The sequence below is a fragment of the Oreochromis aureus genome, linkage group 3 (assembly GCF_013358895.1).
Source record: "Oreochromis aureus strain Israel breed Guangdong linkage group 3, ZZ_aureus, whole genome shotgun sequence".
In the NCBI taxonomy this organism is placed as follows: Eukaryota; Metazoa; Chordata; class Actinopteri; order Cichliformes; family Cichlidae; genus Oreochromis; species Oreochromis aureus.
In genome coordinates this window covers 23,830,044-23,854,200 of record NC_052944.1, presented here as the reverse complement: position 1 = coordinate 23,854,200, position 24,157 = coordinate 23,830,044, and the positions used below count along the sequence as shown (strand labels likewise).

Sequence of the window (24,157 nt, the reverse complement as noted above, 5' to 3'; positions counted from 1 at the left end):
ATCTGTATTTCTGTCTGAATATAGGATCAAACCTTCGTCTGACAACTGACAGATAAAAATAACTAACTTGTTACAGAAGAATATAAAGAAAGAAAGATAAAAATGAATGAAAGCGTGGTGCACTTTGACACACACTGAATAATTCATTCCCTACATTTAAAAAACCACTTTGAATACATTAATTATTGTAAAATTAGGAGTCAAAGTTTATCTGCCTCCGATCTCTGGACCTGTTCACCTTCAGCCACCAGGTGGAGCTTTGTGTACTCTGCACATGAATTAGAGCACTGAGGGGTGCGTCCAGTTAGACACAAATGCTTTTAAACACCATGCAGCCTTCATGGTGCAGTGTGGATACATTTCGGCGGGAGTCTTTGACCCGAACACAACAGGAAGGTTAAAAACATTTGTGTCTAACTGGAAGCACCCCTCTAATTCACAGACCTCATGTACAGAGTAAACAAAGTGCCACCTGGTGGATGAAAGTGAACAGGTCCAGAGGTCCGAGGCAGATAAACTTTGACTATTCTAATTTTACAATAATTAATGTATTTAAAGTGTTATTTTAAAATGTAGCCAATCAATTATTCAGTGTGTTTCAAAGTGAACTATGTTTTCATTCATTTTTAGCTTTTCTTAATATTCTTCTGTAATAAGTGAGTTATTTTTATCTGTCAGTTATTTTAATCTGTATTTTAGCTTTACAACCTGTAATTAAATGTATAAAATTTAGAACAATTTAGAAGATGCTAATGCCAAAGATGCTGATGCTGAAGATGCAACAGATAATGACAGGATAATATAAAATAACTAAATATTGAGGCAAAGAATGAGTTTATCACAGAATGTATGAATGTATGATTAACTTGTTTTCAAATTTATGAATGAACAACATTTTTCAAGTTTATTGTCGTTATGATTCAGACATAATACAGCTGTAAAGATCACATTTGGTAGCAAATTTCTCATCAATATAAGCCAACATTGATTATATCTGATAAGTGCTCCAACAGAACAGAGAATTATAACAAGTGAATAAAAACACAGGTCATGTAAAAAAAATCAAAAAAAAATCATGGTATACTATTTACAGAAAAGGGATTAAAAGTGAAACTTGGGAGCTTTGTGTTTTTTTCATTATTTCTTCTTCCATACAGGTATCGATGTCTGTCTGGGAGCTACACCACTGGAGCATGCTGCATAAGGGTCACTTGTTTTCATGCATTCAGTGAAGATCTTCAGGCACACAAAACAGAACTTCACCTTACATCGAGGACAAGGAAGAGATTTACATCGCCTCTTGCTGTGCTCCAGCAGTAACCCACAGGTGGGACAGGCACGTACAGAGGGACAGCCGTGGACTCCCTTCACTGAATCAAAGCTGATATCTGGGCATTCTTTTAGTGTTTTTAGTGACTGGTTACAGCAGCCATCATTTTCACAGCGGTCTTTCCGAGGCCGTGGACCCTTCCATTCCCTCAAGCACTGCCAGCAGAATTCAAACGGCTGTCCTTTATCTGCTGTGCACACTTCACAGAGGACATTCAAGTCTGATCCATTCTCTCTCGTCACAGTGGATCTGCATACAGGACACTACATGGAGACAAGAGAGTTACAATATTTAATAAGAACTAAATCTTATAAGAAATACATTTCTATTTTCATGACATTATACTATTCTAATTAGATACTTACCGATTTGGTAATAAGCGTCTGCAAGGCAGCGTTGACCGCCAATTTTTTTCGAAAATGCTCAGTTTCCTGAGGGGTCAGAAGGGCCATTTTCCAAACCTCTGAAAAAGTCCACTCAGCACTGCAACCAGACCCGCCACACACAAATCTGCTTTCACCCTATATTGAGATATTGAAAGATGAGAGAATTATCAGACTTTTTCCAAACAAGTTGATGAAATATTTTTTTCCTCTTTTTTTCCAGTTAAGCTTAAAATATTAAACTCTATATTGTGGGAAAAGGTTGCTCAATAGCTAATGAAACAAATCACAATCAAAATATTTCCTCATCCATCAGAAATGCATTGCTGCATTGCTGAAACTCTGTAATGATTTTTGTTGCTTAATTCTGTCTTAAAGTCATCTGTACAAAGGCTCTTCACACAGAAAACATTCAAAGGTCACAGCTATAAAAGCACAGGTGTAATTAAAAGCTGCACTGGAGTATCAAAAAAGCCAAATAAGGCAGTAAGAGCAGTAATCCAGAATCTATAGTACCAGTGTTTCCATACAGGCTTGTACATTCACTGGTTACTCATCTAATTTTAAATACTGTTTTATAAGTCCTAAACTCAGAGGTACAAAAGAATGACATGACTTCTCAAAATACTTTAACCTCGCCGTGGACAATGTGGATATAAAGTTGTTTAGCAGAGCATTATTTAAAAAGTCAGTTAATCACCAGAGAAGCTGCAGCGAAAAAACCCAAATCTGGTAAAACCTGATCCCAGAGGTGGACAATTAATTTTCCTGAGGAGCCACATGAGAAACTGGGACTGTTGTGAAAGGCCACACCAATAACATGAAAAAGAAAAGCCTAAGCCCTGTTTTGGTTTGTATTATCCTAATGTTTGTTACACCACTGGAAGGACCTTTTTATAGCTGCAGATGACCAGTTTGTTACTACCATGAGGGTGAGTTTGATTGTCTTCATGTTTTGGATCTATAAATAACCTTTTCTTTTTCTTTTTTTTTATTCAGAAGCTGAAGGCTTAAAGTGGAGGTCAGTGGGTGGCTTTGCTGGTGGGATATACTTCCATGTTCCGTGGTTATTTATCAGAATCAGAATCAGAAATACTTTATTAATCCCGAAGGAAATTATAGGTTACAGCAGGCAGCATGCTAATGGCGCGTGCGCACTTACAAAGGAACCCTCTGTTCTAACTTTACACAAACATCACATTGGGAAGACATGTCAGAGAGGTAGGCTGATAGGGAAAAAAAACCAACCACAATGACGAAAATACATAACATGAGGTGAGAGGAGGAGAAAAAAAAACTCCACTCAGACTGAGCTCCTAATGGGAGAACAGTTTGAGAACAGAAAAAAAACACCCCAGCACAAAAAGCATATGACTGTCAATACACCATACACCACGTTCCAAATTATTATGCAAATTGTGTTTAAGTGTCATAAAGATTAAATAAGTTGTTTTTCAATTAAACTCATGGATGGAATTGTGTCTCAGGACTCTTTGTATCACTGAAATCAATCTCGGACACCTGTGATCATTAGTTTGCCAGGTGAGCCCAATTAAAGGAAAAACTACTAAAGAAGGATGTTCCACATTATTAAGCAGACCACCATTTTCAAGCAATATGGGAAGGAAAACTGATCTCTCTGTTGCTGAAAAGCGTGAAATAGTTGAATGCCTTGGACACATAATGAAAATGAAAACTGGGCGATCGTGGCTCAAGAGTTGGGAGTTCGCCTTGTAATCGGAAGGTTGCTGGTTCGAGTCCTGTCTCGGACAGTCTCGGTCGTTGTGTCCTTGGGCAAGACACTTCACCCGTTGCCTACTGGTGGTGGTCAGAGGGCCCGGTGGCGCCAGTGTCCGGCAGCCTCGCCTCTGTCAGTGCGCCGCAGGGTGGCTGTGGCTACAACGTAGCTTGCCATCACCAGTGTGTGAATGTGTGTGTGAATGGGTGAATGACTGGATATGTAAAGTGCTTTGGGGTCCTTAGGGACTAGAAGGCGCTATATAAATACAGGCCATTTACCATTTAGATATTTCACCAAAATTTAAGCGCGATCACCATAATGTTAGGAGATTTGTGGCTGAGTCAGAGCACACATGGGTTCGTGCAGATAAAGGGACAATGATGAAGGATCTTTCCAGACAAATACATCAGATTAAGAGAGCAGCTGCTAAAAGGCCATTACAAAGAAGCAAACAGATATTTGAAGCTGCTGGTGCCTCTGGAGCCCTGCGAACATCAAGGTGTAGAATCCTCCAGAGACTTGCAGTTGTGCATAAACCTTCTATTCGGCCACCCCTAACCAATGCTCACAAGCAGAAATGGCTGCAGTGGGCCCAGAACTACATGAAGACTAATTTTCAAACAGTCTTGGTCACTGATGAGTGCAGTGCAACCCTGGATGGTCCAGATGGATGCAGTGGTGGATGGTTGGTGGATGGCCACCATGTCCCAACAAGGCTGCGTCATCGGCAAGGAGGTGGTGGAGTCATGTTTTGAGCCGGAATCACGGGGAGAGAGCTGGTCGGCCCCTTTAGGGCCCCTAAAGGTGTGAAAATGACCTCTGCGAAGGATGTGGAGTTTCTGACTGACCACTTTCTTCCATGGTAGAAAGAGAAGAACTGTGCCTTCAGCAACACAACCATCTTCATGCAAGACAATGCACCATCTCATGCTACAAGGAATACCTCTGCATCATTGGCTGCTATCGGCGTAAAAGGAGAGGAACTCATGGTGTGGTCCCCATTCTTCCCTGACTTCAATCCTATTGAGAACCTTTGGCGCATTCTCAAGCAAAAAAAAAAATATGAGGGTGGGAGGCAGTTCACATCCAAACAGCAGCTCTGGGAGGCTATTCTGACATCCTGCAAAGACATTCAAGTAGAAACTTTCCAAAAACTTAAAAGTTCCATGGATGCAAGAATTGTAAAACTGCTATCAAATAAGGGGTCCTATGTTAATATGTAACTTGTCCTGTTAAGATGTTTTTGATTGAAATAGCTTTTGATGTCAGTGAAATTGATCTACTAATGCTGCAAATTCAACAAATGACCATTTTCAATTCTCTACAACCTATGAAATCTTTTGAAACTCTGTGTGCGTAATAATTTGGAACAGTGCATTTTAAGTTTTTTATTTTTGAAAGACATACTGTTTTCAGTGGGAGTTTTGTTCAGTAACATTTGAATTATACTCTATTGGTCGATGACTTGAAAATTATGCCAACTGTCATTTTTATCGACTATTTAGGAAAAACAGAGAAAATATCATTTGCATAATAATTTGGAACGCCGTGTAGAAACACAAGACAAGCAGCAGGGGTGGGTAAGGGTAAGTGAGAGCCGGTGTAGACAGCCCTGGTTTGAGATAAACTTTAATTTGAGTGTTAATTAGAGGTGAGATGCACCTGTGGATTGGTGATTCTCTGGTCTTCTTCTGGCAATCCATTCGCTCACTGGTGAGCTACAGCCCTGAAGTGATTAATGGTATATGTGCAATTGGTTTGTTTTAAATACCTGTCAAACTATTTTATGACCAGCTGCGTCTCTGTCTAAAGTATAGCAGACCTGAGTGCCTCCTTGATAATTACCATATGTTTGAACCAGATATATAGCTGTCATTCCCTGGGTTCCGTTGCCTGGTTTTTCCTTGTAATTGTAAAGCTTTTCAGTCCCAATCACCACAACACCATCCCAGTGATCATCATTTGTTTCTCTCTTTTTCCCCATCACTCTAGCTTGTTGCTACGTACTGTTTATTTTAACAAAGACAACCTTTAGTGGCCTACCTGGTCCAACAACCTGCGACACCAGTTGGTGAGAGAGGTCGGGGTCACAGCGTGGCCACAGGACATCTGAGCTCTGAGAGATTTGAAGCCTTCATACAAAACTGAGAACAATCACACACAAGCAAAAGATCAGTGTTACACGGAAATAAATGCTAATGTCTGTTCTTACATTGGTTTATGCATTTGTTTTCTTTTTTACTGTTGCTCCATTACTTTGAAAAGTGCCCACGTGATACTTACAGTCCAAATCATCCTCCTTATCGACAAACTTAAGTGTTGGGTCATGAGGGTCGTAACACTTTTCATGTTTTGTTGGCACTCTTGGGGGCGTGGCACTGCAAAACAACAACAAACAGATCTGAATGAACACTTCCGGTTTTTACGTTAAAGAGCAAAATCCGGCTTGGAGTCAGAACAGCGTGCGCGCTGCAGTGTTGCGGGATCTTCGATCAACAGTGCCCGTTTCTTCTTCACATTCAAAGTTTTTAATCGGCGGCTTCATGTTTCAGTAGCACCGTGATGTCAGACTGCGACACTGAATGATCGGGCACAGCGCGCGTTCTCCGATGCGCAGTTTCCAAACGTAACAAAAAGTCCGATCATAAGAGTCTTTACCTGTGAAAACAGACGAGCAAATGTAACACACACACACACACACACACACATCAGTGAGTGAACCACGCTGAGTGTTACCTGTGCAGCAGACCCGTGGATGAGGCCATCCTCGCTCTAGATGCAACCAAAAAACGTCTGACGCGGTTATGAGCATAACAGCTAATGACTCCGAGTGACGTGAACATGGAGCTTGACCTTTAACAGTGAGCACTGATAAGGAGGAAACCGTCCCTCAAGATTGAAATATAACACATATAACACATAATATTCTTAAAAAAGAGGGGGGGTTGTTGTTTTATTTTATTTGTTTGTTTTGTTTTTTGTTTATGTTTAGCAAAGTTATGCTTATAGACTTTTTCTACACTAGGGACGACTCCAGGATCAAACCTTTGGGGGTATGTCATGCATACAGTGCCTTGCACTAAATACTGAAGAAATATGGTGTTTATAAACATACTTAATTTTTTTTTTTTTTTTACTTTTGCAAACCTCAGTTTAAACGTTACCTTCAAAAGCAATCTAATTAGTTGGTATGTTTGTTGTCTGTATACAGCTCTCTCTCTCTTTCTCTTCCCCTCTAATTTACTTGACTTTATACAAATATTCTATTAAATACAGGCTGCTGCTGACTTCTATCTTCTCCTCTGGAGCTCTGCTGTACTGCAATCAAACAGTGAACCACACTTTGACCAGAACAGGAAACTGATAAAGTACATAAGCTAAAGTGTTTGATGCCGTTTAAGTATTGATAAGTATGGATACAGTGTTAGTATCCACTGAGTGTGACAGTGTAAACAGTTTGTTGTGTTAAAATAAATCATGTGATCTCTGTGTGAAAATGATAGTGAAACTAAATTAGAGCTCAGGAACTTCCCTAACATTCCTGAAGTGTGTTTTCATGTTTGTCTGACAGAGCCGTCAGCTGAACAGAGACAGCCCATCTCAGTGACTAATACACTCTCACCTTATCTGACTTTAACAGAACCCGAAGGAGCTCCTCAGCCTCACACACGATCCAGACAAACACAATGTGCAAGTACAGCGTGTCTGTTCGCTCACCTGCGGGTGAGTTGGGGATTATCAAATTAAACAACTCCAAAAAGCAGCAGAAGACCGTGAAAGACCTGAAGATGAAAGCAGCGCAACTGTTTCCCAAGAAAGGTAAGCCCAACAACTCAAAACAGGTCAAAAAGAGAAGTCTCGAGTGATTATGTAGAAATCTGATATTCAAATGTCCTCATTTATTTTATTCATCTTTTAAATGATCTTTTTCAAACTGTGTTTAATTTTTATTGTTAAAAACGTTTCGATTTAGTTTAGTTTTAATTATGTTTAGTATCAGTTTCAGTTTGTTTTATTGTCATGCGCGGTATCTGTGTGGTGCAACAATCAAGAAGCACAGTAATAAAACACAACAACTTCAAACACACATTCAAGTAGACATCTCAGGCAGGCTGTGTTAACAGATGAGCATAGTCACGCACACATTTGTACGTGTTTACTGTTGTTGTATGTCAGTTAGTAGCACAAACTGTGAGAGCACACTTTTGTTCAGGTTTTGTTTTGTCTCCAGTTATTATTTTATGACAGTTGAATTAAATAGTTTTCAAACTTAGTTTAGTTTTAGTTGAGCAGTGGCCACAGTCATGTGTTGTCTGAGTGCAACTTAAAAAAAACAATCTTCAGTGGTGTTCAGGGACATGATATAATTATTTGTAACATGTTTATATATTTAGTGAGGTTCCTCTCTCTCCTGTGTTGTGTGTGTAGGATATCTTATGGCTGAATTCCAGCTGATTGTCGCAGGGAAGCCGCTGGACAATGACTCTGCATCTCTGTCTGAATATGGGATCAAACCCTTGTCTGTGGTGCAGATGGTGGCGAGGGTCCATGGAGGCTGACAGATATCATCATCGATGCACAGCAGGACTGAAATATGATGCAACAAAGGACAACATGCGTCATCTTTGCTAGCTGGGACTGAACTGTGTCATCTGTGGGTCTTCCTTTACATTTTAAGACTTTTATCATACCTATTTAGAGTTCAGTACTAACTATCAAAGATTGTAAATGATGACTAATTAGTGTGTAAATAAGTATTCCCAAGAAAGTTATATTGATGTCATTTGTTTATTTTTCCAGCTATTTTTTAAAAAATCTTTTAGAGTAGCTTTCCTTGTTTCACAGTTCAAAACAATCTTACACTTGGCCTTAGATCAGCACCATGCACGTCATTCTCTGTCTGAAACAATCTGTTGTAGTTGGCTTCCAGTTGAACAGAGTCGCATCCTCTCCATTCACTTCAGTTTACTGTTTTTCTCAGCAATGTTAGATTCTGGGAATGCAAAGAGAAAACTGATGTATCTATAATGCAGGATAATGTTTGCAATAGAAAAACTCAGGAAAAGCCACAAATATAAAATTATTTTCTCTTGATACCATTCCATCCAACATTGTTAAACTGGAGAAAGGCATGTGATTTTCCAGTTTAGTGAAATGATCCAAATCTATTGGGACCTTGACTGTGTATTATAAAATGAACTTTACAATTACTAAAGATATATGTTTAGATATATATCGTCATTAATACAGGTTTAGAGAGCATAAGATTTCTAGTAAATAGCGCATGTTTAGGCTTTCTGATTTGAATGATTATTGTCTATATCATGTATCACGTTGCATCTCAGCTGCTTTTAAAAGGGAGAGGGAAGCTGGGGGAGTAAAATCATATTAAAAACATGAAGTATATTTTAATTGTTTCAGTTATTTGGTGGGAAAATAAAAAAGTTACATGCGAAACTATACTCAAGTTTTTGTTTTGTTTATTTCCTTTTATAACATACGATAATCTACATGTTCACAGTGAATATGTGGATTAGTGTATGTTGTTAGTGTGAACTGCAAAGAAGCACTTGATGCAGCAGTGACTGTAGGTCAGGAGGACTTAGTCCATCACAGTGAGGCTAAAACATGATGTGGTGTGTTTCAGATCAGACAGTGATAAGGAATAACATTAAATGTGAAAGATATAGACATTTTGTATATTAGTCAGCAACTGTATAATTGCCTTACAAATTAAACCTCAGTAATCCACATACACAACAAATTCCACACTGCTACATGCAGCAACATTAGAAAAGCTGACTGTCTCTAACTAGCAGCACCTATCACTGCTTGAATTCAAACACCTGATATACAGAGTAAACGATTAGAAAGTAAATATGAAGAAGACTCACCTGGTGGCTAATGGTGAAAATACAAGCCACCTTTCACAACAGAGTTTGATGATGAGAGAACATCTGACAGCAGCAGCTCTGGACCGCTTCAGTCTCTACCATGACACTCAGCTACATTTTGCTTTTGGACTGTTGGACATTGGTTTGGATGGTGAGCTCTAAAAATTAAGGCAGGACACTGCAATTAATATTGTCTGCAACAGGATTCAGAAATTGGAAGACAATGTGCAGAATATCAGTTGAAAGGTTGTCAGTGTTTATAAGTAGCCTATAGGCTATCAGCATACCACTCTTATAGCTGATGGTCTTTGTGTTTTCAGGTAACAACAGTAGGTAATAAACTTACTTTTACAGTTTCTATCATGTAATATTATTGCCAGAAATATATAAGTAATTCTAATATTTTTAAAAAGTATTGCTAAATATTAACAATGAGAGATTACATATCCATAACCATTCTAGTTACATTTTTGGATCAGTGCCTCCTTCTGGGTGAACTTTAAATTGCACATCAAACAAATATTTGATATTGTTCTGTCACTATCACTCGCTATGGAGTGAGACCCTTTATTTATTTGGAAAATTATTTTTTATAATTTTGGGGAAAACTTTATGAATACAAAAGTTATTATTTGATCGTTAATGAAATCTTAGCATTGCATGTCATGGCTGCTTTTGTGCGTTAGAATTTACAGTGACAATGTGAAAAATACAGTTTTGATGCCTGAATTTCTTCCATGGTGATTAAAATTCATCCACATCATCATCATCATCATCATCACCACAGCACCTTTTATGAGCTCCACACTTCAAACAACTGATTTTACAATTATTTAAATGGCTTCTACAAAGTTGCTTTCATAACATCGACCATAGTTGTCTGTGAAATGCAATTATATCATTTTCATTGCTCCCTTGACAAAACTGGTTCTGTTACAAGCTGAAATTTTCAAAAACCACAAATTCTGCTGACTTTCTCCCCCTCCATCAGTTTCTGCTTAGAGCTGTGAGTATCATTGCAAGTATTACAATTAAGGCCAAAAAACCAGTGATGAAAGTAATCAAAAAAGTATTCCTCTTTATCTCTGAACTCTTGCCAGGTTGCAGAGCATCCTCGTGGATGTTCTTTTCTCCAGATTTCTTTATGTATTCATGCATTCTTCTTTTCTTTGGTTCATCCTTTTCCACTCTTCTCCTGGTCCTCTGTTGTTCTTTCACCTCCTCTGGCTCTCTGTCTGAGGCTTAACAAAAGACATATAGTAATTATTTGTCAGTGTTGAATGAACTTCTTAAACGATTTCTTGATGTTCAGTAGTTTTGTGATCTTACCTCTGTACATGACCAGATATGCAGTCCTGGAACTGTTGAACCATCATTTTGAAGTTCACACAGAGAAAGAAGGAAATTCAACAATGTACAGTAATCCATCAGTCATACATGCTTATTAAAGACATTAAAGTGCCCCAACAAGTGGTAAAAATAACTGCCTGTCACGGCGGGGTACGTCGGTGTGTTTTGTAAACGGATCCAAATGCAGACACTGAAAGAGGAACTGTAGTCTTTAAACAAAGGCGAGCCTTTATTAGGGCTGATGACGACAAGTGCAAACAACATGAAGAGTGAGGAGAACTAAACTAACACCTAAACTGGAAAAAACTAAAACTTACTATGAAAACGGTGATAACTGTGAAACAACAATGATGACTATGAATACTATGAATACAAAGATGAGACATGTAAGGTAAAAAGATGACCTGACAATGAACAAAGGAAGACAGAGGACTTAAATACACACAGGAGGTGATCAGGGGAAGTGGAAGCACATAGGGAAACAGCCGAGACAAACAAGACTCTTTCAAAATAAACCAGGAAACACTGAAAAAATAACAATAATCAAAGACTAAAACTAAAACACACAAAACACTCGGTCGCAGAACCAGAACCGTGACACTGCCACTGAAAAAAACATCTTTTTTGTGAAAGTTTAGTAAATTACGCTCACAAACAGCTCTAGATGTAAACTGTCTGCTGTGTCAGACTTGAGAAACAAAACTTAAACTTACCTGTATGACTTGGTTTTTGCAAACAGCTGTTCTTCAGCCTGTACACATCAACAAAAACAAGATTAACATTAAAATGAGCCCTGCAGTTGTAACACTTTCTGTAGGTTTTAAATATGACGCATAATTAAATTATATTTAATCAGTCACCTTTGTCACATTACAGTCATCACAGTCATACCAGGTGTGGTCCTCCCTGGACAGCACAGTGGCTGTGTAATGTCCACCTCTCAGACTGCCCATGTGATTCACTATCCCATACACTTTGTACTTTTTGCCCTACAACAAAGAACATAGTGAGACATAAGAACATACAAAATTACAGCAAAAAGTAAGGAAGTCGGTGTTTGATTGATTATTTCTTTGCCCTGACAATGCTTCTTGGTAATAAATCTCAGCTTTTGATACCCCAGGTACCAGATTCTCAGCACCTGTGAGCAAGGACCCTGCTGCAGTGGTCAGTTTGTGTCTGACAAACATCCTGGTGGTCAGTGAGCATCCCAAGAAGATGACACCAAGAGAAGACCATTTCCTCATACTGTCAGTTCATAGATGGTCTTCTACAGATTTGCAGTCATATTTGGTGGAGGCAGTGTAATGGTGTGGGGCGTCATCTTCCTCAGTGGAAAAACTTGCGGAGGCAATCTCAATGAAGAGCGATATCGAGATGAGATTCTGACACCAGTAGTAATCCCATATCGCCACAGTCTGGAGCTGAACTCTTTCCTCCAAGATGACATCCCTCGCTCCCACAGAGTGGGGTTTATCAGAGACTACCTCCAAAGTTTGGGAGTGGAGAGGATGGGATGGCCTTCCACAGTCCTGACCTCAACCCCACTGAACACTTGTGGGCTCAGCTTCGTGGTGCTTTTCATGTCAGAATGACCAACATGACCACACTGGCTGACTTGTGACACTTGCAGTTGAAGAGTGGGATACCAATCCCACAGCAGTGACCAAGCTGGTGTCCAGCATGAGGAGGAGGTCTCAGGCTCTTGTGGCTGTGTATGGTTCTTCCATATGCTACTAAGGCCCCTGCTTGTTAAATGAATAAATGCTTCAATTGCCAGTATTTCTTATTTCTTCAGCCTTCCTTCACCCAAACTAATAAACAACACCAAGCAAGAGTCATTAGCAGAGTAAACTGTTTGGCATTGACAGAGAAGATCTGGCAAGTTTTTCACGGGTGTAACTGCTGCTCAACCTACAAATGCATTTCCTTACAAATGTGGGAGCATTTAAAGGAGAAATAAACAGGCTTTCCAACAGATATAAGATTAATTGCCAGTTACAACAAAGAAACAATTGGCCAAACACAAATTCCCTTAGTTTTGTTCTGAGTTTATAGAAACAAAAACATAAGAGCAGGTTTCAGAGTGACTTCTTCTTACATTTGTTGTCATTTCAGATGGCACAGCGACACAGCAGTCTGACTTGAAATCTGACATGGTGTAGTAGTCAAAGTCAAATCTCTTCAGGAGTAGAATCAAGATGTGAGGAAATTTCACCATCTCACATCTCTAAAAACCACAAGAGAGATGATTACACACAGCAGAGTTTGACTAACAGACTCTGCTTTAAAAAAAAAAAAAAAAAACTAAGAAACTCACACTGGTTGCCTCTGTTTTCTTCTCACATTCTTCACAGTACACCATGTTGTCTCCACTGTATGACTTGGTTTGGAAAATCTTTTCAAATCCTCCTTCCTGCACAAACACACATGTTGCAATTTTAAAAAAAGAAGGGGGGCAGAAATCAAGCTCTTAAAGAAAGAGTTGGTTACAGAAACCAACTAGTAAAACACATTCACATACACAACTGAAAAGCTTTCACACACACTAGTAAAGCGTGCTCATTGTAACCCCCATACTCAGGCCTGACATGGTCCTGGGAGTCTGAGGAGTCTAAGCAGGAGTTAATGGTCCCATAGGAGGACTGAGTGGAGGAAGCCCAGGAAAGAAAGTGGACAAAATACTTTGTAGCCAATTTTTGGAGGCAAGGTTGGAAAGCACCCAGTGAGCCCATGGAGGTGGCGTGTTGGGGGCTTTGCAAGTCAGTATATACACTGAGTAGTCCTAGTGCTCTTGGGGATCTGTAGACTGCGAAGGAGGAAAGCTGTCAAGTGAACGCTTCCCAATAGCTGTGGTTGAAGAATGGTGTTATGTAGCAGAGCATGCTACCTGGACGCAAGTCAGGGCCTGATCCACATGGCTGGGTCACCCAGGAGAAAGTGTCTGATATTAAGACCTGACACACCTGATGAGCCCGGGACATCACTGATGATGTATCCAGATTACACCAGTGTATGTTTGAAAAACATCTTTCATGTTGTCCAGAAGCTACACAACAATGAAACTGAAGTTGAATCTGAAATGATCAAAGGACTACAGATGGGTTGCATAAAATATATATATATATATATATATATATATATATATATATATATATATATATATATATATATATATATATATATATATATATATATATAGATAGATAGATAGATAGATAGATAGATAGATAGATAGATAGATAGATAGATAGATAGATAGATAGATAGATAGATAGATAGATAGATAGATATTTAATTACAAATCACAATAATAAGCTTTCCTTAGCATCACATTTTGTACTTTTCTGTACCAATGACAGAATTATCTCTCCATTAACTCAAAAACAGCATGACCAGAGGTGCAGTCTGAGCCCTGGCTGCTGCTTACCATGCTGTATGTTTCATCAGGGTTGTCTCTGAGAGACAGTGGAAGAGTCCAGAAAGGATTTGTCTCTTCATTGATGACGTGGCCTTTGGAGCATTTTGTTGTGTACATCAGCTGACCCTCAAAAAGCTTTAACACAGAAATATCAGTTAGAAAACATTCTGGTTTCTCAGTGTTATTTGGATGGTAAGATTCTCACCTCAGAGACCCGGGGGCTGACCTTACATAAAATCAGATCCAGGCAGTCGGCAGCATCACGCTGCTGAGAAACTGAAAATTACATGTAAATGTTAATCAGCACAGCCACTATGTGACCTTTTCTTTGAGTTTACCTTTGATGTTTATGTTTTACCAACTGGTCATCTCACCATTATGGATCTCCAAAGTCTTTGTTATCTTTTCTGTTCCACACGTTCTTTTCTTTAGTAGTTCAAAGATGTTTCTCAGCTCTTGGTCTATTTTCTGTGATTCTGGATCCAACCTTCAGGAAAACAGTTATTTCTTACGTAATATTGACTTTTTACGGTCCAGTCACCATGAAGCTAGAGTTTAATACCTACTAATGATTACATGCAGAGTGGTTTATAAACACATGGAGAGTGAAAAGAGAGGTAACCAAAGAAGGAATGCTCAGTGCATTATGGGAAGCCCCCTAAACCTGTTGCTGCATAAATAAAGGAGGACTGAGGATCACCTGATCCAGTCCTAACTACAAGCTATGACATAAAAGAAAGTTTTAAGCCTAATCTTAAAAGAAGAGATCGTGTCTGTCTCCTGAATCCAAACTGGAAGCTGGTTCCACAGAGAAGCGGTATATTTGTTTGTTTATTTGTTTCTAATTAGCATCAGATGTGAAATGTAAGCAATCTAAAATCTCCCACCTGTCGTGAATCTCAGGTGTCATGAAGAGAACTTGCATGATGCTGTTGAGATAACATGTGGCTCCTTGATTTTTCAGGCCATGAAATTTCTTCTGCTGGATTACTTTGGGGAAAAAAGAAAGAAAAAAATAGCATAATTTTTATAAATGACTGTAGAAAAAATTACAAAAATTTTAAAGACCTCAGCCACAATAATTATGCATATTTAAAGCATGTATAAGTAATTAATTTTACAGTTTTTGACAGACCAATACGTTTGTTGTATCTATTTATGAAAACTCTTATGTGATGTGAGATTGTGTGGGAAAATCCCAGTAGATCAGCAGTTTTTGAAATATTTCAAACTGCCAAGGCATCAGCGATTCAAAGTCACTTAAACCATTTTTCTTCCTGGTTTTGATGTTCATCGTGAACGTCAGCAGGTCATCTTGACCATGTCCACATGCAGTGGGTTGGTGCCCTGTGACTGGCTATTAGATGCCTTATAGAATAGTTGAACAGGTGTACCTAATAAAGTGATCTCTGAATGTATAATGTAGCCTGGGCCTTATGGGGATATGGTTTAAAGATGTTTCTTTTCTGTGACAGTTACAGCTTTATAAATCCTGCTGTATGCGGTGCTTTAGTTTTATTTATTTATTTATTTATTTATTTATTTTTGTCCAGCAAGTGTTCAGTATAAAAGACTTCAACTCACCCGCATCTGCATCCTCTCTTAGTTTTTTCGTCTCTTCTGTGTTCACTTCTTCCAGGTTCCGTTTCCTGGAGCTGATCATCTTGAATCTCTCCTTGAGGATAAATTGTTTTGCTTTTTTTAAAATCTGAGTTTATTTGTTAAAAATATCCAGCTCTTTGTCGCACCATCTCATATTCCATATTTTCACCCAGGAATAGTTTCGACTTTGAACCATCGGCTCACCTTCTTTTCTTGTTGTCCACCGATGTCGCTGTTTGCTGCAAGTTCAGATTGAACTTTCTATTTAAGAGCAGGTTCTATACAATGATTATTTTATATTTTAAAGAGAAGAAAGTTGAGATTCTATACTACGCGCGCCATGGGATTGTTGCGCAGGCAGGCACAGGGGAGCAGCTACTCACTCGTGTCAGCTTGAAATCCGCTCAAAGGGCACATGATCCACTGGAGAGTCTCCATGCAAAAGTCCAAGTGGTCATAAAATACTGGCAGACACTGTTTGATACACCTTAGCGTAATTTTTAAAACTGGAAGAGACTTTTTATAACATTGTGATTTTGAATGCAGCTCGTCAGTGTTTACATTTCCAGCTTTCCATCAAATGGACTGAGTTCCTCTTCCTTTTTATGTTTAGATGAGACGAAAGTTTTAGAGTTTACAACTATTATTATTATTATTATTATTATTATTATTATTATTATTATTATTATTATTGAATGAGTACAGATTGTGTATCCCATTTTTGTATTTTCATCATAACAACAACATACGGAGCTCTTTACGAGCCTCGTTGTCGCGGTCTCCTGTGGAAATTTAATTCACTTGGACCCGATCATATCCTGACACCCGAACGAAAGTGAAATAAGACATCCTTTGCATATAGGCAAACGCAAATGGCTTAGTGTTATTTAGTGTGCTATTTATTGGCTACTTAATAAAGAGAGAGAGAAAGAAAAGGGAAAAAACAGGCTGAGGTAAATCTATGTGATTGGAGTGGAGCCCCTTTGACTGTTCGTTTACAAAACTTTGGTGATAAAATGTAACGTCAAACAACAAACACCCATGGATTTGTTTTCTCTGTTAAATTAAAATGATCCCTATTTCTTGTTTTGTAGAGAGAGCCTCTGACTGGACCACTAGGCGTCATACCGCGACCACATGACCAAGAAAATAACGTCGCTGTTTCGACCTGCGGGCAGCTGCGACTTCGTTCTTCTTTGAAAAATAAGAAAAGGTCGCCGTCCGGATCTCTATTTGGCAAGTCTTCATGTTTAAACTTTACTCGTCAGGTACACATGAATGTTTTTGTTTGATGTGCTTTGTTCTAACAGATGATGGAAAGAAGATTATTGCGGTTGTGTCTTCTGGTAGACAAAAATTTCCTTGCGAGTAGGATTTGACAATTTGGGGAATTCTGACATCGTTGGATTTTGGCAATTCCTCTCTTACCTCCGTTTTCATGTTTTGAATTAAATAATGGGAGTGCTGGGTACTATTGGCCATTTAGTTGTTTCGTCTGAAACAAAGTTCAGTTTTTTCGCTTTTAAGATCCGTCTGCGCATCGGGAAAACTTTCATTTGGGAACTATTTCCAAAGCAAGTCAAGAGGTCGAAAGATGATGAAGATTATTCAGCGTCAAAGTGAGTAACATACTATTAATTTGCTCTAATCTGAATTTGAGCAGCAATATATTGTCGGAACTCTTGGAATCGCGTCAGGCTTGACTTTTTCCACGCTCTCTTATATTATGCATGGGCCACAGAGTGCTTACGCACTCTCCAAAGGCGCAGGTGGATGTGTGTGTGAATGCTCCCTCCTCCTCCGCCACCAACAACAACAGCTCTCAGAATTAAAGCACCATGCTGCAACTCTGTCGCTTACTATAGACTCTAATGCGTGCGCACCAAGACACACACAGTTGTGCATGTGCACCTTTTATCTTTCCTGTAATGTCTACTTGTACGCGTAATGTTAGACAAAGCCAGAATAAAGGAAAGGTGTAGTGAGAGAGGGAATAAAACATGTTAATCATATGTGAATTCATGTAGAATATCTGGTATAGTGACAGCCCCTGATGGAGTGAAGTCCAAAGTGGATGAAATGAGAGAAAAAAAAAACTTTTAGCGAGATCTCTGTTTGTTTTGTTGTAGATGATCTGAAGACGGCGCTGAGTCAAAATGGGCTCGAAAATGTCTAAAAAGAAAAGGATTTCTCATCAGAGGAGCAGAAGTCCTTCTCAAGACTCCAGGAGCAGTTTAACATATGAGGAGGAGAAGTGCTACGACCCATCTGACTCTACACTTACATTTGTGGATGGAGATGATGAGTTGGATTGTAAGTCTTCAGACTATGAATTCTACGTTTACTGGGCCACAGATAATGTTGGGAAGAGTGTATAACAGCAATAAGATTTTTCATGTGTCACTCATAGTCTTGTATGAGGACTTCAAGTCGCCGAGAGCGCTGATGTCTTGCGGCCATGCTGTCACTCCCATGTCTCTCACCAACTGGTGTCTTAGCTTGTTGAATCAGGTAGGATATTACATGTTCATCTACTCACAAACCCCAAATAAATTAACAGTGATTTTTTAACTGAGTGTATATTACTATAACTACTGAGTTGCAGGCACAAAATAAGGCACCAATTCAACATTTACAGGAATATAATGCAGAACTGACAACTCTCATGATGTCAAGAACGTTTGTATGTTGTTTTCCCAGATAGAGCAGAAACGCACTATATAAGTTTTATATGAGTTTAAGTAATGGGTCATCAGTGCAGGAATTAATTAATGGGGGTTTTCTTAGTCTGGTAATTCTCAAGCTTTCTTTCTGGATTGCTACTTCAGAATCCAAAAATAAATAAATAAAGCATTCACAGTCTTGTAGGAATGGAATCGAATAGGCATGAGACTGGACTGCGGCTCAGTTAATTGATATACTATTGTTAGCAGTTGCTATTTGTTCCACACGTTTAGCTTTCACTGATTGATATGTGTTTTTGTATATTCTGTTTCAGGGCGAGAGCAGGTTTGTGTGCGGCCAAACTGAATGTCATGCTGAGTGGTCTTTTGAGGAGGTTTGTAAAATGGCTCTTCTAACCCCGGAAGAAATCGAGTACTTTGAAAAGAAAATGTTCAGCAACTCTAAGGATGTTTTTGATGTTAAATCAGTAAGTTTATTTACATAGTCTGCATTTCTGCACCATATTTGTCCAAATGTTGATCATTAAATAAATAATCGTTTTTTATTAACAGTGTCCTGGCTGCAAGTCTTCAGTGCTGAGAACTGACTTCAGTAATCTGTGTACTAAATGTACAGTGTGCACAGCTGATCTAAATCGGACTTTTACGTTCTGCTGGCAGTGTTTGAGGGAGTGGAAAGGTCCGTCCCCACGTTCAAACCGATGTGAAAATCATGGCTGCATCAATAAGTCCTTAGAAACTCTGAGAAAATGTCCAGATATCACCTTCCAGAATGTGGAGGGCATCACTGGCTGTCCCTCAATCCGTGCCTGTCCCACATGTGGCTTCCTAGTGGAACATGACACAACTGGGTGTAAAAACATCTTCTGTACACGTTGTAAGGTGCAGTTCTGCTTTGTTTGCCTCAAAATGAAAGAGGAATGTTTTGAGACGAGTGAATATTACAAACCTTGTTCCAGTGGCGTAGCCCCTAGACAGACTTCTATACCCGTGTGTCAGTGGGATGATTGCTAGATTGTTACAGAAATGTTGTTATTATGTTATTCACATAGAAAAACTATCAGCTCAGTAAGCTGGTAAAGCCTGATTTGAAATTTACCACTAAGCTACAGTTACCACAATCTCATGCAGTGACTTTCTGTGTCTCAAATACAGCAATAAGTCAGATTAAGACCAGTTATCATCAAATTAATATATTAGCATTCTAAAATTAAGTGTTTTACTTCTATTAGTTGAAAAAATTTCTTCATTTTCTAATACAGAATTCACTTTCTAATATTTAATGGAAAAAATTTCTACACCAGAAATCTGAAGAATGTAGCTGTGCACCAGACTTTTATAGACTTTTAAAATAACTTTTTGGATAATTTCTCACTTTTTAAATTTTCCTTGTACCCTAGGAATCCCCTTTTCTCCTCACCATGTCAAACAAGATTGTTAACTGCAGTAAACTTTAACAATAATAAATAAATTGTGCGTCTTTTTAAAAGAAAAAATTTGTCCTAAAACATGTGGATGAAAATTCATTTTATGCACATTGTGATTGCTCTTTGACAGCAGATTTTCTACCAGTCTGCATCAGAGCAAAATTTCCTTTTGACATTAAATTTATTGTTGGGATTTACTCAAGAGGTGTCAGTTTTGTGACTAAAAGGTGTAGACGTAGGTGTTTTGCTGACCGTATTGTGTAAGTATTTGTGAGAGTATCCTTTTCATGCCACAAAATTTGGCACTTCCAACTGCTTTTGTTTGGGAAAATATTCTGTTTCAGAGTGCAGAATTTGGCAATATGAGAGTATTTAAATTAGGTATATAAATGTGGTTTTCTAAAGTTTGTACTGCAAATGAACATTAACGGCCCTTAAGTGGCTGCAGTAAGGGCCTGGCAGAGCATCTCAGGAGTGGATTTGGTGATGTCCATAGTTTCTAGACTTCAGCCAGTCATTGACTGCAAGCATTAAAAACACTGCTTATATGTATAATTATGTTAGTTTGTCCAATTGAGTGCCCGAAAGGAGGGACTATGTATAAAAATGTAATGTAATGTGTGAACAGCTAACACAATACTTTTGTTAAAACCTTTGAATTAAAGTTGAAAGTCTGCGCTTCAGTCACATCTCGATTAATGGATTGATTCAAAATCCACGGTGGTGGTTTAAACAGGCAAAACAAATACTTAGCCTTAACCATACATCATCCTGTTTGAGACCCAATATATCTGGTCGATATCACAATATTATAAGTATTGCCTCAATAGAAATAGAGCTGTTTTTCAGATCACATTCTTATCTGGGCTCAGCCCTTGGTTTCTGCCTTCTATGTTTTGAAGTCACCCAGTAACTGTCTGCTTTTAGCAGCGATCGGTTTCTGTAAATACTGTAACAGATTCCTCTGTTGTAATCTGGAGTTTAAAGAAACACTGTAGCACAAACAAACATGGAAGAGTTTTAAGAAAATGATCTCTCTAGCAAAAGTCCAGTTAAACATCTGATTGCTTAAAGTGTCTCAAAAATAAGATATGAAACGCATTATGCAGTGTGCTACAAACATGATGTATTTTATTATATGAAAAATAAAGACCAAAAAAGGGACATCAGTAAGTGCATAACAATAATATGATCATGTGAGTGCATATGAGATCATAATAAAGACTTCACAATAAATGATTTTGTCAGTGCAGAGTCTGTCGTGTTCCTTCATGCGGGTCGATCTCCTCCACCAGGCAGCATCAGCAGTGTGTGGATGACGGACATGTGCTTAATCCCATAAGACACCAGCAGGGCTTTGTCCTCCAGCGGCTTCGTCCTGAACACCACCCGCATTTCACCAACTGAGCAGAAGCAGAGAGAAGAGCTTTAAAGAGCTGGGCTTGCTTCAAGCCTTTTAGAGTAGATCAGCAAAGCTAATATTTGGATCATTTAATGTATGTGATCTCATCAGTTAGTGATACTAGCAAAAGATGATTTGATTTGTATTTTTTCAAAGAAAGTTTCTGCTTAGAAGACAGTTTTCATTATTAAATCATTATATCTGCTGTAGACAACTAAAAGTCATGTTTGTGGTTATTGTGTGTGTTGTCTGACTGGCTGAAGACAACATACATAGACACTGCACTTGCACCTGCATTTAAATAGAGCATTCTGTAAACAGAATCTGCTGTTCAATAAAAATATGACATTTGCATTTCTATAAAAATGTAAAAGCAGACGATAACAAAAGTCATGCTTACTTATCACCAGCGCTTTGGCGATTTTGCTTTTCAGCTCCATCACAGTGAGGACCTTCATCTGGTCCATATTGTCACAAATATCGACTATCTTCTCCTCTCCTCTCGGCCCGTTTACTTTCAGCTGGACGGACATTTTAGCACTAAGAGCTGGATCTGTTTCCACTTCAATAAGACTTTTATCAAGGCTTTTAACTTCAACTATCATGTCCGGGAGACAAAATCCCAGCAGTCGCCGCCCATTTAGGTATTCAGGTAAACAACTTCCTCCTGTGGAATACTTCGGCACACTGTGAGTGGCGAGTCAGTTCTAACTATGGGCAAGATGTGGGCTCAGCAAGCAGGGTGTCCTCCAACTCCCAAATAAAAATATGTTTTGTGTTTTTCTTCAGCCAGTGGAAAAAGCAACACGAGCACAGTTTCTAATGTGTGATTGGGACATGGAGCAGATGCTGTATACCTCAATGGTTTATTGGTTTAATAATGAAGCTAGGTCATCAGCAAATTTCTGAGTCATATCTCTGGCATCAAGTCTGTTTTGGACCTGGTCATGCGCCAGTTTTTGGTTGAGATAAGTTTCGGGAATTATAAGTAAACATTAACTTTTTTTTTTTTTTTACTTTCTGTTGCTTTCCACCAGTTACAATAATGAAAGGGTGAATTGTTTTATTTAGGTTATCAGTGCTCCTCACAGATTTATTGCTTTATTTTGAAAATATGTGTTTTTATTGCACTACCTTTGGAACTTATTTAAAACACAGCTCTGTAAGATTCTGTCCTTTTGCAGTGGGATGGTGGACAGTACAGTCAACTTTTCATGAGGATCAGGATAAAAAAAACACAGAAAACCCAGAGTTATTACATGACCCGTGCTGACAGTTGTTATGAGGTGTTTGTGCTGAGATGCTGTGTTTCACTTTCTTGAAACGTGGAGCTGTGTGTTACAGTCAAACATCTGCACTTTCGTCTCACCTGTTCAAAGGTTGTTGTTCCAGAAGATTTGTTCAGATACAACTTTACAAACATATGCTGTGCTGCCAGGTTCTTCTTAAAGAGACACGAGTTTCCCCCGAAACCCCTCTAAACAAGCCAAACTTCTTCATTCATTTTCTGATTTTACTGTCATCAAATTAACATTTTACATGCTAACTGAGGCCTTTAGAGATGTAGCTCTTGAAAGTTTATATGGACCTCAAATTTTTGGACATGCCCTTACCAGACCGATGGGCAGAAACAATTACTTTTTTTAAGATCACAGCTGATGTCTTTCCTCCTAGGCATTGCGTTAACACATGCCTGAAAACTCCATACAAGTGTTCACACTTACTTGATGATCAGTTATTCAAGTATTTTTGATTACCATGGAAGTAACGAGGTTGTACTTAGTTTTTCACACCCTCCTTCGGCATTTTGCCTTAATTTCTGAGCACTAATGACATGCTGTAAAATGTCATCATTTGTTGTTTATCTGAGGCTGTATTTACCTAATCTTAAGACCTGATTATTTTTAAAATTTCTGGATGCATAAAACCTCAAAAGTGACAGAGGGTGGGGTTTCTTTTTTACCACAACTACACCTTATCCACTGAAAGACTAGGTCACAACTATGGATTCATTGTCTCATTTGTGGAGTAACTTGTGTGGTTTCATAATTCTGAAATTATATTTAAATGTTGTTGTTTTTTAAATGGTAATAATACCATTACGACTGAAAAATTGCTTTTAAAACAGTCCAACAAGACATGAAGGAACAAGTAACTAACATTGTCACAATTAAATATCATTTCAGAGACACAGTTTTCCAAGGAATATTTTGTGGGTTGTTTTTTTAGTTTTAGTTTTTGTTTGTTTTGTTTTTTGTTTGTTTGTTTAAGTGTTTAAAGTGTTGATGATTAACTGTACATTAAAACGGAGTCAGTGCGCCACCTGGTGTTAACTTAAAAATGAAAGCTATTTACATATAAAGTTTGAAGATTTTAATTGTTTGTTTTGGTTTTTTGTTGTTGTCACTTTTTTTGGAGTCTGTAAGATGTCATAAGATGAAAAAACGTTTATTTGTTTCATTTGTTCATCATTGTTTCATTATATTTATCACCTTACATTTTATGTCAATGCATTTTTTATGATGAAAGAGCAACTTTCTGCTTTATGAGAATAAGTAATTTTCATTCGTGTTTCAGTTTCCTTGATATGAAAATCCTTCATCTTCACATTTCTTCATCTTGATTGTTCAGAATCAGAATCAGAATCAGAAAGGGTTTTATTGCCAAATGTTGAGCAGGTTGACAACATTAGGAATTTGCTGCGGTACTTGGTGCAAAACATACTGTCAGACAACGCTTAAATAAAAATTAAAATTAAAAGTGCTAAGTAGATAGATATATAACAGATATATCAGTATGGTTTTAACAAGAAATAGAGGTGTAAAAGACGAGACAGACAATTTCTTGCATGAAAGTCTCCATTACATTTTTTATGCAATCTTTAAACTGGGTAAAGGAACCACAGAAAGCACACAGACCATTT

The 24,157-nt window shown here is 38.3% G+C and overlaps 3 protein-coding genes and 1 long non-coding RNA gene across 4 annotated transcripts; 1 reads left to right on the top strand and 3 right to left on the bottom strand.

Moving 5' to 3' along the window:
- Positions 1–885: 885 nt before the first annotated feature.
- On the bottom strand, positions 886–6,364 carry LOC116327729 (probable E3 ubiquitin-protein ligase ARI5). The gene is made up of 5 exons (XM_031749382.2): positions 6,191–6,364; positions 5,738–5,832; positions 5,498–5,598; positions 1,696–1,851; positions 886–1,593 (listed from the first exon to the last, which is right to left on the bottom strand). Exons 1-5 carry the CDS (start codon positions 6,295–6,297, stop codon positions 1,138–1,140), a joined length of 915 nt encoding a protein of 304 aa, XP_031605242.2. The 5' UTR covers positions 6,298–6,364; the 3' UTR covers positions 886–1,137.
- Positions 6,365–9,885: 3,521 nt separating this feature from the next.
- Positions 9,886–10,826, bottom strand: LOC120437687. Its single transcript, XR_005611343.1, has 2 exons — positions 10,678–10,826; positions 9,886–10,589 (listed from the first exon to the last, which is right to left on the bottom strand). It is a non-coding gene; the product is annotated as an uncharacterized LOC120437687 (long non-coding RNA).
- Positions 10,827–11,407: 581 nt separating this feature from the next.
- LOC116327711 (ubiquitin carboxyl-terminal hydrolase 47) lies at positions 11,408–15,782 on the bottom strand. Its single transcript, XM_031749359.1, has 9 exons — positions 15,704–15,782; positions 15,007–15,109; positions 14,494–14,606; positions 14,325–14,395; positions 14,129–14,254; positions 13,019–13,114; positions 12,800–12,928; positions 11,559–11,687; positions 11,408–11,449 (listed from the first exon to the last, which is right to left on the bottom strand). The coding sequence occupies exons 1-9, from the start codon at positions 15,780–15,782 to the stop codon at positions 11,408–11,410; spliced, it is 888 nt and encodes a 295-aa protein (XP_031605219.1).
- A 2,363-nt stretch (positions 15,783–18,145) lies between these two features.
- LOC116327710 (probable E3 ubiquitin-protein ligase RNF144A-A) lies at positions 18,146–19,516 on the top strand. Its single transcript, XM_031749358.2, has 3 exons — positions 18,146–18,232; positions 18,720–18,872; positions 18,958–19,516. Exons 1-3 carry the CDS (start codon positions 18,167–18,169, stop codon positions 19,417–19,419), a joined length of 681 nt encoding a protein of 226 aa, XP_031605218.2. The 5' UTR covers positions 18,146–18,166; the 3' UTR covers positions 19,420–19,516.
- Positions 19,517–24,157: the final 4,641 nt, after the last annotated feature.

Excerpts from the sequence above, each read along its gene's own strand:
- LOC116327729 (XM_031749382.2), bottom strand. The coding sequence starts at position 6,297 with ATGTTCACGTCACTCGGAGTCATTAGCTGTTATGCTCATAACCGCGTC. Across the intron at positions 1,852-5,497 it reads GTCGCAGGTTGTTGGACCAG|GGTGAAAGCAGATTTGTGTG; the intron begins GTAGGCCACTAA and ends ATCTCAATATAG. Across the intron at positions 1,594-1,695 it reads AGACGCTTATTACCAAATCG|TGTCCTGTATGCAGATCCAC; the intron begins GTAAGTATCTAA and ends GTCTCCATGTAG.
- LOC116327711 (XM_031749359.1), bottom strand. The coding sequence starts at position 15,782 with ATGATCAGCTCCAGGAAACGGAACCTGGAAGAAGTGAACACAGAAGAG. Across the intron at positions 14,396-14,493 it reads GACTTTGGAGATCCATAATG|TTTCTCAGCAGCGTGATGCT; the intron begins GTGAGATGACCA and ends TGTAATTTTCAG. Across the intron at positions 11,688-12,799 it reads CATCTGAAATGACAACAAAT|GGCAAAAAGTACAAAGTGTA; the intron begins GTAAGAAGAAGT and ends TCTTTGTTGTAG.
- LOC116327710 (XM_031749358.2), top strand. The coding sequence starts at position 18,167 with ATGTCTTGCGGCCATGCTGTCACTCCCATGTCTCTCACCAACTGGTGT. Across the intron at positions 18,233-18,719 it reads GTCTTAGCTTGTTGAATCAG|GGCGAGAGCAGGTTTGTGTG; the intron begins GTAGGATATTAC and ends ATTCTGTTTCAG. Across the intron at positions 18,873-18,957 it reads ATGTTTTTGATGTTAAATCA|TGTCCTGGCTGCAAGTCTTC; the intron begins GTAAGTTTATTT and ends TTTTATTAACAG.